At 42.8% G+C, this 21,090-nt stretch overlaps 1 protein-coding gene across 6 annotated transcripts in view; it reads right to left on the bottom strand.

Moving 5' to 3' along the window:
• The window catches only part of TNFAIP8 (TNF alpha induced protein 8), a 123,104-nt gene that overhangs the window by 31,409 nt on the left and 70,605 nt on the right, over positions 1-21,090 (bottom strand). The window contains exon 1 of one of the 6 annotated variants that reach the window (XM_036849272.1): positions 7,269-7,331. The exons of 4 other annotated variants lie outside the window; for them this stretch is intronic. In XM_036849272.1, coding sequence (XP_036705167.1) covers positions 7,269-7,305 — 37 coding nt within the window. In that variant the 5' untranslated portion in view covers positions 7,306-7,331. Of the gene's footprint in view, positions 1-6,569; positions 6,808-7,268; positions 7,332-21,090 lie in introns of those variants that run through there. One more of the 6 variants, XM_036849271.1, reaches the window with a different exon arrangement.

The following is a 21,090-nucleotide window of genomic DNA, read 5'->3' as shown; positions in this document are numbered from 1 at the left end:
GAGTAGAACACAGCTGTGCTGAGAATCACTCACATGTGTATATAGTCCTTGCAGATTTTAAAGAAACTTGAAACTCAGTGGATGCTACAAAGTCACCCAGTTGTAATAACTTAACACACATGTAATTGAAACTTGCTTCACATCAGTGACCTGGGGAATCCAAGCTCTCCGTTCTCAAGCTGGCCACTGGCTCAGAAAGTGAGGTCCCTCTCTTGTCCCACAGGTACTCTGGTCCCTCTTGCTCTGGTAGGCTCCAGGTACCTCCCACCCAGTCCTGCTGGGTTCCTAGATCTCCTGCATCAGGGGTAGAAGGATGTACTCAAGCCTGGGCTCTTCTCTTTCTCCTCTAAGACATCTGGTCTCTCCACTTCTGTCTTCTCAAAGATGGGGTACAAGTGGACACAGGACCACAGAGAGCATCCTCCTGAGTGCCAAGATTACTTGAGGATGGGGGAGGGCAGCTTTTGGACATTCCTGGAAGTACCACATCACGGTTGAAAGCCCAGGGTCTATGGGTAGTAGGCTTCCATTCAAATCTTGATTCTACCTTTTCTAGTTTTGTGGTTTCAGGCATGGTTTTTAACCTCTTTGAACCTTAGTTTTCTTTTTTTTTTTTTTTTTAATAAATTTATTTATTTATTTTTGGCTGTGTTGGGTCTTCGTTTCTGTGCGAGGGCTTTCTCTAGTTGCGGCGAGTGGGGGCCACTCTTCATCGCGGTGCGCGGGCCTCTCACTATCGCGACCTCTCTTGTTGCGGAGCACAGGCTCCAGATGCGCAGGCTCAGTAATTGTGGCTCACGGGCCGAGTTGCTCCGCGGCACGTGGGATCTTCCCAGACCAGGGCTCGAACCCGTGTCCCCTGCATTGGCAGGCAGCTTCTCAACCACTGCGCCACCAAGGAAGCCCCCTTAGTTTTCTTAATTGTTATGTGGAACTAAAACAAAGGGTTAGTAGACAAGTGTTAAATGAGATAATATACATAAACAGATGCTTAGCACTGTGCCTGGCACATGGAAGCACTCAATACATTTTAGTTTCAAAACGGTTTCTTCAGTCTTCAAGGCAATTTGAGATGTTCATAAGCCACCTTAGGTCCCAACCCCAGTGATCAAAGACACATGCTTGTTTTGCCTCTGCCATTAAAAGTACTTTAGTGGAGAATTTAAGAAACACTAAACAGATTTGTCCTCTAGTTTTGGAAGGCACTATTCCTGTAAAAGTGAGGCTAGACAACTTCTCAGCAGTGCTCTGAAAAGTTTCATCATATCATGTAATCTCATTTTAAATTGATTAATTTGACAATGCTTTATTAGGCTCTACTATAAGAGAGGCCCTAGGTCAAGCAAAAACAAAACAAAACATGCACACATCTTGCTTTCTGAAAAAACTTATAACGAAGTGGAGGCAAAGGAAAAGAAAATTAATAGCCATAATACATGAAAACATGGTACTACTGAGGGAAATACAGGGTATTATGGGAATGCCGTGAAAGATCATCTACTCCAAACTGGGTCCACTGGGTAAGTGAGACATTACCCACTTGAGGAGGGGCAAGAGAGTGATCCCCCAAAAAGAAACGACATTTGTTGAGGGAACAAGGAAGTAAATAAACAGGGCAACACCAGGGCTGGATGAACCAGTCTAGTGGTGTGGTAGATGTCTGTTGCTGTTCTGGTGATTCATGTCAGAAGTCCCTTTCTATTTCTGAAGAAACGCTCATTTTGCAAGTGGTTGGAGGAGTCACACCCCTACCTCTCACTCCCAAAGCTGGAACCAGAAGTCCCCACTCCCACAGGCAGCAAGGGGCAAGGACACAATCTAGCACTGACAAATCAGCTGGCTTATTTCTGAGATTTTTAAATGTCGAGGATGACCAAATATTCAATCACATCTGGAGTCCCATCAGTGACAGAACTGAAAAATATACAGGAGGCCAAGGCCATGGTGAGGTCCTAATCAGGAGATTCTTGGCTGCATTTCCTGACGCATTTTTCAGAGGCTAATTCTTTCTGTGGATCTGTGAACTATCCGATATACTTTCAATACTTTCTTCAGCTCATAATAGCAGGAATCAACTTCCATTTCTTTCAACCAAGAACCCTGATGAGAGAAGTAGTTATTGTAATCATGAGGGTACAAACGCTCAGGGCTTGGACCAAGGCAGGGGCCAGGAAGATGAAGAGAAGGAGATGCGTTCAACAGATAATGAGGAGGATGCAGTACCAGGTGGAAGCTGAAGATAAAGGAGAGCGTAGGGTCAAGGACAACTTGCAGATTTGTAGTTTGGAAGCCAAAAAGAGTGCAGTGATATTCAGTGATGATACAAAAGGAGGATCAGATTTGTGAAGAGCAGGAAATGATGGGCTCAGTGTAGACCTGTTGAATGTGAGATACCTATTTAACATTCACTAAAGCATGGTGTTTACCTGGACTCACAGGCATAAAAAACAAACCTATCATTACCAAAGGGGAAAGTGAGTGGGAGGGATAAATTAGGAGCTCGGGATAAACTACTATATATAAAATAGATAACCAACAAGGTCCTATTGTATAGCACAGGGAGCTATATTCAATATCTTATAATAAACTATAATGGAAAAGAATATGAAATATATATGTATACTGAATCACTTTGCTGTACACCAGAAACTAACACAACATTGTAAACCAACTATACTTCAATTAAAAAAAAAAAGCATGGTGTTCACCAGGCAGCTGGCTGTACAGATGGCTCTTATAAAAGCCCAGGCTGGAGGTCTAGGAGATTAGAAAGAAACAGCTAGAAAAAGGAAGGGAAATCAGGAGAGTGTAGAGGCATAGGAACTAAGGAAGGAGTTTAGGACTGCAGGGACACTGGTCTTCTAGTGTCCAATGCTGCAAAAAAAGGTCAAGATCAGGACGAAAATATGAATGCTGGGTCACTGGTGATTTTAGCACCTCGGAAATCACTGGTGATTTGGGCAATTTCAGTGGAGTAGTGGAGAAAAAGACAGACTTCAGTGGATGAGGGATGACAAAGAGTGAGAAAGTAGGAACCATGCAAAAGGTTAAAAAAAAAAAAAGGTTCATTTTAAAGGAGAAATAAGTGCCTAAAATTAACAAAGTACTGAGGATTACCTTTAAAAAATGAAGATCATTCATTCATTTTATAAATACTGAATGATCACCTCTCACTGTATAGGTCTTGGAGACATAGTGGGGGGAATAAAACAGACACGGTCTTGCCCTCAAGAGCTTGTGGTCTACAGAAAGATGCTAAACAACGTGGTGAGTACCAGTGAGGAAAAGATTAGGTGTCCTGAGAGACGGCAGTAAGGGGATCTTAATTTAAGTTGGAGGTTCAGAAAGAGCCTCTCCAAAGACCTGACCAGGAAAAGAGGGTCAGGTGGGGAGAAGGATTTCGGGCAGATAGACCATCAAGTGCCAACACCCCAAGTAGGGAGCTTGAGCCCATCTATACACAGAAGGGAAGGAGCCAGGAAAGACATGGGGCCAACTGATGCAGTTAGGAGCCCATGGTGGAAGGAGTGGCCTCCGCAGCAGGAACCACGCCTGTTCCACAGACACCGGGAGGGTGGGTGTGGGTGAAGGTGAGTCTGTCAGTTTGGAAGCAGGAAGTTGAGAGAGTTGTCTAATGGCTACTGTTTTCTTTGTGAAGCAGCAGGCCTGGTGAGGCATGAGAGAACTGGGTGAGGTGGTGGCAGGACGTGCTATTATGGGCAAGAGAAGAGGAGCTGAGCCCACTCACAGCTCAACCCTCCCAAAGCAACCCCTCCTTACTAATGGCTTCCTTGCTTCCTGGTACCAAAGCTTCAATAACCAGGACAGAGGAGCCCCAGACTCCTTGATGCTTAGCACTAGAAAGATCTTCTGAGATCTTAACTGCCATTCATTTTCCCTACTTTATAATTAAGTAATTTACTCAACAGGAATCAATTAAATGCCAAAAATATGGCCATCAACCCATCTCCTCAGGAAGCCCCCATCCACTGGAAACTGTTGATATCCTTCTTTCAATGGCCTTCCCCAATTTAATAAAGTAGGCTTCTTCCTTCCTTTCTCTTGCTTTCCTATTCATATTATGCCTGGATATCTTAAACTCATTCAGCTTTTACTAAAGTGAGGTCTGGGGTTTTTTTCTCTGTTTAATACTCAAGCACAATCACCTATTCATTTGTAAGCAGGCAAAATTAAATCAATTCTTTAGGAGGTGGCTATTGACCGAGCATGGCGGTTCAGCACTCCTGGCACAGAGTCAAGTACGTCCTAAGCTATGATGGCTTAACAATATCCCCAGTCATTTGCTTCTACATTCACTCACATACACAAATATGTTGGCCTCCAAGGATTTCTGAATCTGACTTGATATTTTTTTCAGATTCAACCCCAAACAAAGTATACTAGTCTCAAACTGTGGTTCAGAATAATGACTTAAAAGTATCTCTCATTACAGCAAATCAGGCATGAAGCATCCAACGGCAGTTTTCTTGTAATGCAGACATTGTGAAGAGCTTGTGGTGATCTCATACTAAATGGGACACATTAAGTCCACAAGTAGAAAAAAAAAGCTAAGGAGAGGGGAGAGGATTAGTAAGGATAGAGAATAAAGATAACTGGAGCTATTTAAACAGCATTGCTCCTTTCTGAGTGGTGGTAGCTAAATGGAGGGTTCTAGACCACAGCCAACAACCAGTCTTGCCAGAACTGCCAGGGACACACACACACACACACACACACACACACACACACACAACACACATATATACACAGACACTCATCCTTTATTTCCTGGCAGAAGCTACCATGATTCCATTTGTTAATGAAGTATTTATTCAATCTCCCTCAAGAGTTATTCCATATCCTACCCTAACTGCCATCAATTTAAAACTCTAGCACCTCATATTATTTTAAAAGAAACATTCTGAGCTTTCTGTAAAAAGCAGAGGCAGGATAATTTGCTACAGATCTGTAGAATGTAAATGATGGCAAGTGGAGGGATAAGGAGAGGAACAAGGTGGGGTGCACATTAAAAGACCTCTTCACACTCCAGTTTTCAGGCTTGCAATGGGTGAGCTGGGAAGGAGAGAAGAATGTGGTTGCTGCTAGAAGAATGTATCATATGCTTTGGGATACTGTTTTTCCACTTTCTCCCCACTCCCTTTTTTTCAAAAGAAAAAAACATGCCTGGGAGAAAAATACCAATGTAAGTGCTACTCGTAATTCATATAAAAGTTCACCACCGGATTCGCTCAGCCCGTTTCCTATTTGCCTCCGACTACTTGTGACTTACGTAAATTGCTGTCTAAAAGACAGAACAGAAAAGCCTCCATCAGCACAAAGCTCCATCAGGACAGACTCCTCGGCAGCAAGGAAACATTAATCCCCCAAACTCCACATCAAGCTCAAAAACAATACTCCTGGCTGTCATTTTTCATTCACACCAGCCCCATATTTCTATTAAACAAGCCTGTTCTTATTGACTGCTTCATTCACACAGCATAATAAAGTAAACGTCAGCCCACAGAGACTACATCTTGAACCACAGGACTTTACTTTGGGGATGGGACTCAGTAAAAGAAGAGGACAAGTTTCAAAGGCTCTCCCTGACTGATATCTACCAAATGGGGAAATGATGGGGCTCCTTTCTGTTCCTCACACTCCCAGAGCTGTTGTGATTGACTTGAAATTTACCAGATTCCCAAGAGGCTGCTTGAAAAAGAAAAGAAATTTCACAATCTTGAACAGTCCCCCAACTATCCCTACTCCTACCTCAACTTACAAGAGGACTTTTGTATACATAAAGTTTCAGGAAACAAAGCATACAAACACTCACACACAAATAAACTCCCCGAACTAACAGCAGCGTATAATTGTGTTTTGGTTGGAGCTTTTCCAGCCCTGTCACCCGCTCTCTGTTTAGGAGTAAATGAAACCCTTTGCTTTGGCAAAGTTGGAAACAGACAAACTCTCCTCAGTTTCAAGCTGCACAAGGCCTCCCTCATCTCTCAGCCCCCTTAAAGCCTCCAACAAAATAAATTCACTGCTGAACAGCCAACAAGAAAATAAAAACAAAAAACAAAAAACCAACCTATTCCCCAAATAAAGATCTTTCACTTCTCTCCCCCACGCAGCTTCCCCTTTTAGCCGGAAACACACAACGTTTCCAATTTCTGAAACCCTTTTTCAGGAGACCCTTGACTCTTAAGGCTCTTCCAGGGGATCCGGCTTTCGGCTGTCCCGATGCAGGCAGGCAGCGCTCTTCCAAGTACATTTTGCGTTCTTAGAGTCAATACTGGGGCTGTTTCGTTTCCAGAGAAATCTAGAAAGAAGCTTCTAGTGGGCTGGTTGAGCTAGGTCCGACTCTTCCTCCCCTCCCCTTTGAACGGCCGCGGGGTGAGAAGGGTCCAGGATTCGGCACATTCGGCTCTAACTGAGCAGCGAAGGCGCAGGGAGAGCGGACAAAGTACCCATCGCTCACTTTTAAATTCCCATCTGCTCCCCTACTCAGCCCTACTTCCACATTCCTCCGCAGAATCTGGCGGGGCCCCCCAGCAAAATCAAACTCGTACCTTCCTTCGATTCTTCTGCTTCGGAGTGCATGGTGTCAGGGTAAGCGGCGGCAGAAGCGACTGCCGCTGACATGGACGAGCTGCAAATTTGCTTGGCAGCCCAAACCCGCACACGACGGAAAATAAAAGGAAGGAAAGCCACTAAAATCAAAACCTCCGCGGGGCGGGAGAGCTGGTTTTGGTGCAGGGATTTTCAGGGGGAAAGTTCTGCAAGAGTGACGAATCGCGTCTCAGCTGGGCGGCGGGAGTCCGCCCCCGGGGCGCGCGCCCCAGCCCGTCGCCGGCGACCTGGCGGCTGGTGGCCGGGCGCACGCAGGTGGGGCTGACTTTGTGGAGGGGCCGGGCAGAGGGGTGACGGCCAGCCAGGACCCCGGACGAGCCATGCCTGGTAAATCAACGTGCAGGGAAGAAAAAAGACCCACCTCGGCGCGCGCTGCTGTTTTACATAAGGCATAAATGCACACGCAGTCCAAAGAATGCTTCTCCATCTTTAGGTTACATTTTTCGACGCCCATTTAACTTTCTGTGTCTTGGGGTTTTATACGCCCAAAATGAAGGATTTTAAAGCTGCTCGGTTTTATACGTTATTTTTGTAGGAAAGTAACGTGGAGATTGGTCCATGTGCCTGGAAGGTACCTTCTTCACAAGCCCAAGAGGGGGGCCTTTATCAGAAAGTGGGGTGTAGCCTCCACCCCTTACCTTTGTGCAGGAAAAGCAGACAAGGAGGCTTTCTCATTCCGTATAACCCGGGCGAGCGCTCCTACTCAAACCGCAACCCGGGAGCATTAACTCCTCTGCAGTTACGCAAGGGCCATCCCCCAGACGGAGGGGGCGATTCCCTCCCCGCGCTAATTGCAACTACCATGGATAAATTCCTTCCAAAAAGCCGAAAGAGGAGGCGTGGGTGGGGAGGTAGTCAGGCCTTTGAAATGCTGATAGAATAAAGAGGCTGGAGAGCCTGGAGAACAGATCTCAATTCTGCCCCCTGGTCGGGTCCACAAGCTCCCACAACCGGCTGAGAGGAAGACGTCTTAGCTTTGTGAAACCTTAATTTTTCCTTCGGAGAATGGGAGACCAGAGCTGCCACCGACATACCTGTCTTATTGAGGTATTTTGCAGAGCATTAGTTTTATTACCAATCTAAGGCAACAGGTCCTCAAATAACATACCTGAAAGATCCAATTGGAAACTGTGAGAAAAGTTACATTCTTTTAATAAATTTATTTTCCAGCTGCTTTCTTTTTCTTCATTTCCCTTTTTTTTTTTAATATGGGCAAAAAACAAGAAGAGAGGCCCTATAGTAAATTTAATGAAAAGAATATACAACAGATATAAAGAATCTGAATTAAGATTTAGTTCTGCCATTTATTATTTGTATGACCTTGAGCAAATTACTTAACTTCTCTGGGCCTCCCCTTTCTCATCTGGAAAATGAGGATTAATAAATTTTATTTACTTCACAAATTTATGTTTGGTATTGAAGAAGGTAATATAAGCAAAAAGTGATATGAAAACCATAAAATCCTCCACAGATTATTACAAACTACCGCCACCATTAAAAGTAAATTTTTGTAAAAGATATTCTTGGGTTTTATTTCAGTATTGGGTTTGAACAGAAAAGAAGCGTTTATGCTATTCACAAGCAGTGAAGGCTATTATAAATATTAATATAAGGCCTAGATATTAAATCAGTTCCTACTGCTGAGTGATTCTAACATGCTTAAGACACCAAGAAGAATTTTATCTCAATTCTACTAAAAGGGCAGGATGATGAGAGGAAGACATAGCCAGTCAGAAAGGAGAAAAGAGGAGAAACATCTGGAAAATATCAGTATTGTGGAGCTTCCCGGAAACTGACCTCACCACCAAAAGGGTAACAGGCTGCACCCTTCCAAAAATCTCAGTTAACTACGAGGTCTCCCCTGCCACACATACTGAGCTGCTAGGATGCATACCTTCACTCTGTAACTTCAGACTTACAGAGGAGACATGAAGGTCATTCTGAACCCAAAGAAAAGCTCCCTTACCGGTCAGAACCGACCTTTCCTGTCTCATCCAAGGAATCATTCTGGAAGCCTCCCCACCTCACCCCACACGCGCCATCTGTCCTTGCCCTCCCCCATGGCAGCCCAGACTTCCACAGATGTCTGCCAGGAGCCCTGCAGGATCTCACCAGGGCTGTGAACTACATAAAGATAGCTCCCATTCATCTATAATTGGAGTAAGATGCAACACCTTTTCAAGGTGATGATTACGCAGATTCACACAACCCAAAGTCCAGTCCCCATCAGCCACAGGAAGGACTCACTTTTACCTTCTTCCTTCAGAAAGTGCCCCCATAAGAATGATTTATGAAATGTCCTCCTGCAAGTCCAATTATGTACAAACCACATAAGGTGTGTTAAAGTACACATCCTAATGTCCGACTTGTTTTACACTGGGTTCACAAAAAGGCCTTCAGCTCCACTCAGTTTAGCCGAGGAGAGCAACTGCTGAATGAGCAGTTCAAGCGCTGCTGTGTCAGCCTCCTAATTCAATTTAGAGTCGTTTTAGCAGCCAGGCTGATCTTTGAACTTTCGCTGGGATCCTCAGGAAACCTGGCAAAAAACTTTTGTATTTAAATGCAGTCCAGAAGTCACCTTGGGGAACAATGTCCTGATCTAGCTCAAGTGCAAGGCATGCTCAGTATATTTTAAGAGATTGTATCACAGCCTCTCTCCATCTTGTCCTACCCTCCCGCCCACAAAAACCACTCTTCTTTAGGATCCAAAATTCCAGATATTCTAGGACCTCTCCATATGAAAGTGTCCATGTCCTTCTCAGAAGTTCTACAGAAGTGTGTTTCACTGTTTGTAAGCATTTATTTCTTTGTCTTGTGGTTAACTGTAAATTTATCTAAATCTCCTTAACCACCTAAAAGAAGAAACCAGCTGACTGTGTTAGTAAAATAAGGTATTAGTTCAGTGTCTGCCTCTAATTAGCTCTTTCCAACTTCTTATTTCACTCCTCTGAACTACAACTGTATAATATATAACACGAGGATGTCAGCTAAAATGGTGTATATATTTTGTATGTGTTCTATGAAATCATCAAAAAAACTACCCAAGGGTTTCTATGTTTATTTTTTCCACAACACTCTCTATATACTAGCCTAAAAATAGTATCTATTCAATAAATATTCAATGAATAAGAAAAAAAAGAATGGTGACAAAGGGCAGCTGATTCTCTGGGGTTTCCCTGGTTGTCTACGCTAACAGACAGATACTAGATCAGTCACTTCGTCTTGATTTTGCTCTGTTTTCAAAAGGAGATTAGTTACTTTTTAGCCCTAGTAAATATGCTCCAGTACATCACAATGATTTGTTATCTCCTGTAAGTGCAACCTGTTCACTTCTGTACGTTTAGGAAACACTCCACCACCTCTTAGTGTGGCTTGGAATATGCTCTGAAGTCACAACAACAATCTCTTACAGACCACCTGATACAAAATAGCAACTAAGTTAGCAGCACTTCTCATTTAATACCAAACTGCTTTTAAATACTATGTTGAACGTCCACCCATGCCCAACAGTGGCTCTCCCACCTTCTGTATCAAGATGGGAGAGTTACAGTGCTGGCTAAGATTCTGTTTTTTTGTTTGTTTGGTTTTTTTTCATTCAGTCAGTCATTATCGAATATTTACATGTGTCACATGTAAAAGGGCCCTGCTCACATGGAGCTTACTGGCATAATTTTGGTAATTTTGACCAGAGACTTAAAGGGTTCAACCTTCCAAGTGATCTTGGTTCTAAGGAAGGTTTATTAACACCACCTCTCAACTGAACTTTATATAGAACAGCAGAAACATGTCCTCTTAAATTATACCTCAGTAAAGCTGTTGGGAAAATGCCTGGGCTTTGGACCTCTTGCTTACAGTGGCCCAGATGTCTGCTAAGAACAGGGGAGAGCAGCAAGTGTTCAGACTTACACAGAAGAGAAGCCAGCAGAATTGGGAAGAGAAGGTACAGTTCATTCAGGAGGTACCACATACTCTGCTCCCATTCAAGAATGTTGTAAGTTCTCTGCAGTGAAAACGACTAAGCATCTCTGTCAATTTGTTATAGACTTAACAGCTTCTAGGTCATAAGAATACCATGCCACAGAAATGGTCATTTCATCAATATTTTTATTTCTACCCTGCTGACAAGAGGCTGAATCTGTATAAACAACATTTTAGGTCAGGGGGAAAAAAAGGAGTTGTTTACTTGGTATAAAAAGTGGCTTTCTTCTATTTGAGGCTTTCCTTGCCTTTTCTTCTGTTATTTATGTCTACACCCTTGAGAGTCTTTAAAGGCTTCCATGATCTATGTATAAAGTTGGCTTTCAATCCCTCTCCTCACAGAAGGATCTGTGTTCTTGGTCTCACCTGGTTAGGGCTGCAGGCTTTGCATCCTTCTCCTCCTCCTCACACATTCTCTTGCATTTAACCTTCCAAAAGAGGGGTGGGGCTAAATGGGTGTCTCGCCAGAGCCCCTGCCTGGCCCAGGTGATCTCACTCTTCTTCCTTAAGAAAGTTTTATTTACCAAAAGTGGAGAAAGGGCCATTCAAATGACAGTGGAGGTTCCTTACACACCTTCTCAGGAGGCCAAGCCCTGAGCCTCAAGTGGCCTCCTGCTTATGCACTGCTGGTACTGGGAGGAGGTGGGGGAGACTGGGGGGCAGGGACAGAACTGCTGTGAATCAACGAAGAAGGCTGAGGATAAGTGTGGAGACGGAGGATGGGGAAAGCTGCCTCCCAGGGCCCTGCCTGGGAGTCTGAAGTTTGCTCTGGGTAAACCCTCTCCTATTCTTCCCTATGGCATTTTCAGTGTATCCTCCAGGCTCACTAATGCTCTGGGTGTGAGTGGTTAATTCTGAGGGAATGGGAAGAAGTGCTGACATCTGGGGTGAGCGCACACAGGGAGACGACAACACATCTGGGAGACACTTGTTTCCTAGACTATCAGTGTTTGCTTTTATTTCTCTCCTAAGAAATCTTCCTTGCTAAAAACTTTTAGCAGATGATGAAACACACACACACACACACACACACACACACACACTCAAAATCAGGTCTGAAAATACTATCTGAAGAATTTATGTCTTTGGGTCTTTCTTTTGTAATACTTAGCTATGATGCCTTGCATTTATATATGTTTTATTCAGACTTCTCAGTTCCCTTGGGTCACTATACTCATTTTACAGATATGTAATTAAAGAAAGGGAGGTTATACAATTTGCTCAAGGTCACAAAAGTAAGTAATAATGTTTCTGAGACTGCAGTAAATGCAAACCAGGCCTCCTGTTTCCTATATCCAGACTTTCTCACTCTATTAAACTACTCATGTAAAATTCAAGTCCTTTATTTTGCAGAAGAATAATTCAAAGATTGCTATACTGGAAGATTCTCAAAAAGTTTGAGCTGGTCATGATTCTAGGATGGAATGCTCAAATCACTCTGATCAAATGCTTAGATCACAGCCTCAAATCAAAGCTATTCCATTCCTGATATTCAATGCTTTAAATAAACCATAAGTTTAATAGCGTCTATTTATTCAGCTACATGAAACTACAGATCTTTTTTTTTTCTTTTTTAAATTAAAAGTTCAGTCAGGACTCTGACTAAACCTCCTTGGATGTGAGGTTGCCAGGAGCAGAGAAGAGAACACCAGACTCAATGTGGGAGAACTGGGCCTGATTACCACAAACTCAGTAAGCACTGCCTCATTTACATTAGGATTTTATTTTTCTATTCATTCTTCTATCACTTTTCTTCTAAAAATGAGCAAGCCATTTAACCTCTCTGAGCTTCTGTTTGCACATCTGTAAAACGGGGATAATGCCACTTATTTCACAAGGTAGCAACAATAAAAATATGAGTCAAGAATGTGACGAAGCACTGAAAATTATGAAGTCCCCCTCATCACTTTTCCAAATACTTTCATGAAAAAAGCCAGATTATTTTAGGTTGTGGAGCATCTATTTGAAATCCCTAAATGCTGGCCCTACAGAAGGTCCAGATAGGTGTGGCAATTTAATGTGTGTGGTCCAGTGATGGAAAGTGAAAATAAAAGGGCCGAACCTCACTGTGCCCAGGTTAATGGGGTCAACGTGGGATAACCTGAGAGGGGCTACAGAAGGGATTCACCAGGAAGAAAAGAGGCAGGGCTGAGACTGGGCCCAGAAGGCAGTGCCACACCTGACCTATGCATCCCTGGCTTATCTTCAGAAAAGGAGCAGGAGGAAAAGGTGATCAATGATCATAGTCACAGAAACTCAGGCTTGGAATTGACCTTAGAGGTCATTTACTCTAATCCTCTACCTGGCTGTGAAGCAATCTCCTAGACACGTCACAGGCAGCAAGCATTCATCCAGGATCTCCTTGATTACTTCTATTAACAGAGACTCACTCCTTTAACAGGGTCCCACTTCCTGTCTAATCATTAGAAAGTTCCTCCTTATAATGAAGTGAAATTCAAGTTTAAGGGCAGTAATATTCAAACGACTTCCACTGTAACCACTACCTTTACTGCTTACAGCAAGGAAATAATTTTATGATGAGATAAACAAAGATTTTTTAAACTGAATTTTCTTTTTCAACAGCCTACTGGAGACCCCCTCGTATTGGCTAGTGATTGCAGTCGAATGCAATGTGAGACAGTTATGCAACTTTCCAGGGCTGGCCACACATCTGCTATTGATTATCATGAAGAATTCAGAAGCAAGCAGCTTTGCTTGAGGCGGCAGCAGTGACAATCTCTTTCTCTTCCGTGTGTTCACTCTAAGGGGGTAGAAAAGGATGCCAAGACAGGCTGGGTAGTGTCCCTACTTGATCACATCTGAGCAGTTAAGATTTTTATCGGGGTTTCTGAACAAACTTTTGAAATCCACAAGAAAACGGAAGTAGTGCTCATATGTGGAATTTGGACCATAGACTCCTGGTCTGAGATCTGTTTGAAAGTCTAATCCATTCCAAGTTGTCATATTTGGATTTTAACATTGAGTTTCTGACATGGGTAGATTCTCTGCTAAGTTAATATTCGTGCCAACTCGTCACTGTTTAAGAGACAGAAAACGCTGGGAGGTGAAGCTACAGGGCGAGACAGGCTTGCCAGGTGAAAGCAGCCAAGGCTGAAACTCAGCAGACAAACTGAGCAGGTGATGAAAATGTGAACCAAAGCAGAACTTATCCAAACAGGGTTTCAGGAGGAAAAGGGAGGCTGTTTTGCAGGTAGCACTGAAAGGCATGGATCAGAAGTTTTTCCTTTTGAATAGGTCAGATTACAAAGCTTAAGTTATTCAGCTTCGCCTTAAAGAAGAGCTATAGAAATAGGTACCAGTTATGATTCACAAAACTGTAAACATCACCAAAATGAATGTATTTTCTGGGAAAGTGGTGACATGAACAGTATGCCTGCCTACCTACCTAAAAAAGGTCTGATTAAGTCCATTCATTTCCTCGTAGAAACAGAAGAAAGCTACAAATCACTAACTTTTTAAATCTGAAAACTATTTCAATAGAATTTTTACTACTGAATCCAGCAAAGTCCCATCGCATGCCATTCAACTTTCTCAAATTCAATTAGGTACCATCAGCCCAAAACAGACAGAAAGAGAGAGAAAAATAATAACCTACATGGGGCATCAGCCACCATGAAATGATTTTATGCTGAAGAGTAAGCATGGGGCTTTGCTCTGACCCTTGTCTCTACATTGCCTCTCACACTGGGGGCGTCTCAGACACTGATGGTGAATGTCGTGGTTAAGGCTATGCATGTTTTTTTTTTTTATGTCAAAGTACCTCTAAAGACAAGGCAACTATCCAATCTAGTCCGAAAGAAACAGGAACTTGTTCCGATGCTGGAGGAAACACTTACAATAAGTCCTATACTTACTGGAAGATGGTGTGTTATTCTCCAATCTGGTAACTTCCTAAAAGATTTTCAGAAACAATATTGACCCTATACAATTTTTACATTACACCTGACTCTTCTGTATTCTTAACCAAATCGGTACCTTAGATTCTCATATGTTAGAATGATGTGGTCAGAGTTGGTGAAAGAGACTCACAATTTGAGCCCTGAGATCCTCAGATTGTGTGCCATGGTGCCTGAGAGCACTACAGCAAACTCGAGGGGGTGTTGCAGGATATCTTAAATTTTTGAGGAAGACATAGCACTATTCCACATCCCTCAGACACTGCGTGAACTACTAGGTCAAGCCAGTTCACAGTGTAACATTAGACTGCTATATTTCTTTGGATGAGAGCATTTCTTTGCAAAGCTGGGTTGTTGGCAGTTGCTGTACTAAAAAGCAACTATTATGTGAAAAGTAACGTGAAACAAGAAATTAGGATAGTGGAATACAATCTGATTTCAAGGTTTTAGAAGTTGTGAGGTGGTCAGTGATCAATTTATTGCCTCACAGCTCCAATTCACCCTCTGCAAAAATAAAGATGGAACTTTACGTAGTTTTTCTTTGGCCAGCTGGTTCTACCCTAAGCTTTGTCAGTGGAGTGCCATGGAGAGACATTACAGGAAGAGGAACTTTTGTTTCCTGGTTCTGGTGTGCTCTTGCTGCAAGCTGCCTTATACAAGCATACATGGCTTCTCCAGCCCCCAGTTCCTGCAATGCAGGTACCTTCTTCAGCAGCTGGCTCCTGCTGTATGTGGTGGTGAGCACCCACCAGCCTCCGGCAGCTTCTGCTGGCATCCCCCGGCAGCTTCTGCGGGCATCCCCCTTAGGTGGTTTTGTAGCAGAGCCCCTCCAGTGAGAAACCTCCCCATGAACATTTCCTCGGCATCCTAGAGGATGGATTTCCAGCAAGTTCTACCAGCACAGCACTACTGTGACTTCTCTGCCATCCAAGGAGCCAAGGCCAGCCATCCTCTCCCCGACAAGGTCTACAGTAGAAGAGAGGGCAAGTTTGGGTTTGGTGCCTTGTTTCAAACCCAGGGGAAGAGGCCGCTCTTTATATTTGTTATTCCTCTGTTCTTCAGAATTCTCTTTACTTCCTAACAGCCAACCCTCATCAAAATGAATATTTCTTAAAAAAATTTTTTTTCTTTCTTATTACTGTTTTCAATTGTGGTAAAATGCACATCACATAAAATGTACCATCTTAGACGTTTTTAAGTGTACAGCTCAGTAGTATTAAGTACACATACATTGTTGTGCAAGCCTCACCACCATCCATCTCCAGAACTCTTTTCATCTTGCAAAACTGAAACTCTATACTCATTAACACTAACTCTCCATTATTCCCTCCCCTCAGCCCCTGGCAAGCACCATCCTACATTCTCTCTCTGAATTTGACTACTCTAGGTACTTCATGTACGTGGAATTACTCAGTATTTGTCTTTTTTGTGACTGGTTTATTTCACTTAGTTAACGTCCTCAGGATTCATCCATGTTGGAGCATGTGTCAGAATTTCCTTCCTTTTTAAAGCTGAATGATATTCCACTGTGTGTATATACCACATTTTGTTTCTTCCCTTCATCCATCAATGGACATTTGGGTTGCTTCTACGTTTTGGCTATCGTGAATAATGCTGCTATAAACATAGGTATACAAATACATGTTCAAGTCCCTGTTTTCAACTCTTTTGGGTATATACCCAGAAGTGGAATTGCTAGGTCATATGGTAATTCTACTTTTAAGTTTTTAGGAGCCGCCATACTGTTTGCTAGCGAATACTTCTTTATATTAAACTTTCCCGTTCAAATTATCATGTGCTTTATCTCCTGATTGGATCCTGACTGAAACATGCAAGGCCCAACAGATGCACCCATTCCATTAGGAAGTAACTGGTGAAGAATGAAATAAAAACATTATTTTTTAACGTTTCACTTTATGTGTATTATTTTTTCACACGGCTACCAAGTTAATAGTACATAACTACTTATTAAGTTATGGGGACCTAAGCACTTCATAAGTGAAACTGCTAGGTACTTCTTGTATCCTAGAAATGATATGAAAAAATTACTGAGACACTAAGGGCTCCATGAGTAAAGATGTTGGGAACCTCTGCTCCAGCCTATATGTTTCCAGCTGCCCTTAGGACAAGTCTGCTTGGAAGGTTCCTTAGGCTCACCTTGGAAGGATACTCACCTAGGGAGTATCCTTATACTTGAAGGCACAGATAGATCCCTCCCCCACCCCCAGCATCTTGGTTTTCTTCATAATATTAAATTTGTTCTTACTCGGGCAAGATGGCTAGAAACTTATGATTATCATTAACTTAGGCTGCTTTGTGTCCTCTTATTTCTAATCTAAGTCCCACAGTCAAAATGTTTCCCGAATAGCCCTTTTTCCCCTCCGTTCCCACAGCTGTTAGTCTAACTATCATCGCTAGCTGGTATTATCTAACAGATTCAAGCTGATTTCCCTTAAATGAGACCATGGGTTGAAAATTCAAATGCCCACTGAGGCTAGAAATACAATGATTCGTACCTGCCACAGTCCCTGCACACACGAAAGCGGCTGAGCTAAGCAGGCTATGGGCCAGGTGCCCAGCATGCCAGCTGGAACAACGACCTCTCTCTCCCAAAGAAAGCGCTGGCAATGCAAGTGAGTGTAAATGACGCTACTAGTGGCAAAATCATGACTGCTCCCCACCCCATACACAAGTACACATGAATGATTTGAAAAGTAAGTAATCATTCAGAAACTTTGACACTTGTTTTCATTAACTGGAAATTACTGGAAACAAACCTTATGACACATCTTGTGCAGCCACACGGTTGGAACAGGCTGCAGGTCTATTTTTTCTGCTGTTACGCGCTTTTTTTTTTTTTTAACCCCAAAGCCTAGCTCAGGTCTCAACTCCTCCATAAAGCCTACTGAAGCCCGCAGTGAACTTAACTTCCACTGTGAACTTCTAACACACTTAAAGCTGATACTCTGGATGTTAGTTGTCTTCTGAGGCAGATCTGTAAGCTATTTGGAACATAAGATTATATCTTGTGGGGGTTTTTTTTTTCTCCTTTCTAGAGAGTAGAACACACTGGATACTGTGAAGGCACTACATAACTAATAAAATAATCATTCAATCATTTCATAATATTGAATTATGGCAACATGTAAGCATAAGCCTAATTTCTCCTTACCCCAAAAGTACGTTACAAGGAACTGTGTACATAAATATCTGTTATCTTCAAAGACAGAAAACAAGAAAATTTGCATTGCATCTGGAGAACTGAGGCTGGTAATCTGCAACAATCCAAAACTCTATCGGATAAAAAGCCAAGAAGAAAATAATTCTGACAGCTGCAAACCTTCTGTTTTACAACACGCACAGAATGGAGGCACTTCCTCTTAACATCCTCATAAACAGAGTGCTGAGCAAATGCAAACAGCCCCAGTAGAAGCCACTGGAGTCTAGGCTTCAACTAATGGATTGTGCTTATCTTTATAGAGGCAACCTCGCCAGCCCCCTAGCAAACCCACTACAGTTGTCCTAGGAGCCATGAATAAGATGGATTGAACAAAATTTCATTTCAGCTGATGGAATTTCCAGGGCCAGCAAGGTACCAACAGAAGCTGCCCACTTTAAAAGAGCAGCAGCCCCACCTTCCTCAGAGTGGGAATGCTGTTTCCTTTAAATTAAGAACTAACATCCAGCACCGGGCCACCTGAATAATATATACTAATAAACCCCAGAGGAGAATTCCAGACACCTCTTTTACTCAAGGCATGAACTCCTCTGAGGTGATAAACATTCTATTAAGCAAGTCTCTTAGGAGCAAGTTTTCCCTCAGAGGCTGTTTGCATTTACAACATGCTCTGTTTTCTGAGGCCAATTTGGGATCCATTGTTGCACAATATGTAATTAATTTTGCCATCTGTTTTCTTGACGGATGGAATTAACCTGTGAATGTAGAAAGGCAGCACTTTGGTTGTCCCAAACATCCTGTTATCTGGACCAGAGGAAGGAAAAAGTATCCCACTTGGCCATAGCCCCAAATTCTGAACCAGCAACTCAGTTTAGTACCAAACAATTTATGTGTTTAAATTAAGCTATGTCTTAATATCATCAGCAATAATAAGTATACTTTATCAAACACCTACTATGTGCTACGTATTATGCCACACACATTACAGAACATATCTCTACTCTTAACGACATCTCAGCAAGGTGGTATTTTCTAGCTCTTGCAGTGCTTCTGTATACATCACCACTGATCCTCATGATAATCCTGTAAGGAAGGAATCTTGGGTATTACTGGCTGCATCTGCTTCTGAAGAGGATACGGATCCTCAGAGAAATAAGTGGCTGGCCCAAGGTCACTTAGCTAGGACTGAATGTGAAGTGAGACTGGAATGCGGGTCCCTCTGACCTCATTCCATGCAACTTTTCTGTATCTTAGGATGTGTCTGAATAAGCAGAGCACAGATCATTTTAATTCAAGGCAAATGTGCCATATGCTCCAAAAGAAGAGGAATATAGTGCAGTAAGAGAGGTCAGACAGCAAAGCCGACTCAGAGGCTCTGAGCCTGGCTGACTTGGAGGACGGGGGAGCCAGACATGAATAGAAAAGGGGAAGTCCAGAGGAGGCACAGATGTGGCGGGGGGAATGTGGCTCCACTCACACATCTGAGTCTGAGCCTGAGCAGGACAACCAGTGTGGGGATGTGTTCTTCTACCAGACCAACTTCCCAGACAACCAGGGCTCTTCAGGGAGTGCTGCTCTCCTACAGACCTCACAGCCTTTGATGAAAATATTTCTACAACAGATTGCATACGACACCTGCTCTTCACTAAACAAAGGCTGTGGAACATACTTCATTTTTGTCCTACAAAATAGACTACTGTTGCTAATTACACTATTCTCTAATATATATATATATGGACCTACATTTTTCACTAAGCCTTGCCTAATAAATTTATCCTTTTTCATTGTCTTTACACCCGGTCAACAATTCCTACCCAATTTCAAGAGACAAGAAGAAGCATGTGATCAACATTTCACATTCTTTTTAACTGCTCTAGAAAGCCTGTCCTAATACATAGATCTACAGACAGATGTAACACCCTTAATACAGGAGAGTAATGTTTTCACAGGTGAGAGGAGGGACATTGGGTTCTAAAATCAGTAAAATGAAATTGCAAATTGTTAAAATTATCTTGAAAATTTCTTAAACAGCCCGCAAAGCATAGTACCATCTACACAGTTTTGTATCTACACAATACTTATCAATTCCTCTCTTAGGCTATGTTTCTCTACAGTTGCCAAACAGACGTTAAGTTCTTCCTCCATAATGATGATAAAATCATCACCACCAACTTGCCTGTTCTCCTGAACAACGTGTTTCCCATTCTGTTGGTGGTCAGAACCCTTAAAACTCATATGTTCCATTGGTTTCATGCATAGGTGACCCTGACTTGTTCAACATAAGCAATGCAGAGGGCTTCTGCCTGGTCATGAGTGGCTGAATGGGAATGGTCAGGATTTCCTGACACTTGTCTTCTTCTTCAGAGTCAGATATCACTTTTTATTGACAGTATCTAACAACCCCTCTACATCTTCTTTTTTTTTAATTAATTAATTAATTAATTTATTTATTTATTTATTTTTGGCTGTGTTGGGTCTTCGTTTCTGTGCGAGGGCTTTCTCTAGTTGCGGCAACTGGGGGCCACTCTTCATCGCGGTGCGGGGGCCAGTCTTCATCGCGGTGCGCGGGTCTTTCACTATCGCGGCCTTTCTTGTTGCGGAGCACAGGCTCCAGATGCGCAGGCTCAGTAATTGTGGCTCACGGGCCTAGTTGCTCCGCGGCATGTGGGATCTTCCCAGACCAGGGCTCGAACCCGTGTGCCCTGCATTGGCAGGCAGATTCTCAACCACTGCGCCACCAGGAAAGCCCTACATCTTCTAACTGGAGGTCCAAGGGACTTAGGGAGAACCAAAGGTTGATGGAAGAAGTCAGGGGTTCATCATCTGTTCTAGACAAAGCTGAAGACGTCACTGTTCAGATGTCATCTTCATTTATGTAGCTCTTCATTCTACAAATATTTATTGAGCATCTACTGTGTACACATATAAGGCAAATGGTGTAGATAAAACAACCGCGGTATCTGCTCTCACAAAGCCCGCAGTAGAGTGGGTGAGGGTGAAGAACACTAATTAGAATACAGTATAAGTGCAATAGCACAGAAGTACGGGTGCTATGAAGACTCAAAGGACCAGTACCTAAATCGGACCTGGGGGAGGGAGTCATCAAGGAAGGCTTCCTGAAAAAAGTGATGCCTAAGCTAAAACTTGACAGTCAAGGAATTAGCCAAGGAAGGGGAGATGGGAGAGAAAAGAAGGAAGAACGGTTCCAGGTAGAGTTAACAGCATGTTTAACAGTCCACAGGTGAAAGAATAACTGAAAGGAAGATTAAAGAAAAAGCCAATGGATATGAAAATCAACTGGCCACTGGGGATCTTTGAGAAAGACGATGTAGTAACAGAACTAGAGGTAAAAGCCAAATTGCAAGGGGTTGCAGAATAAACTGGTAT

The sequence above is a fragment of the Balaenoptera musculus genome, chromosome 3 (genome assembly GCF_009873245.2).
Source record: "Balaenoptera musculus isolate JJ_BM4_2016_0621 chromosome 3, mBalMus1.pri.v3, whole genome shotgun sequence".
Classification (NCBI taxonomy): Eukaryota; Metazoa; Chordata; class Mammalia; order Artiodactyla; family Balaenopteridae; genus Balaenoptera; species Balaenoptera musculus.
This window is presented reverse-complemented; position numbering and strand designations above follow the sequence as displayed.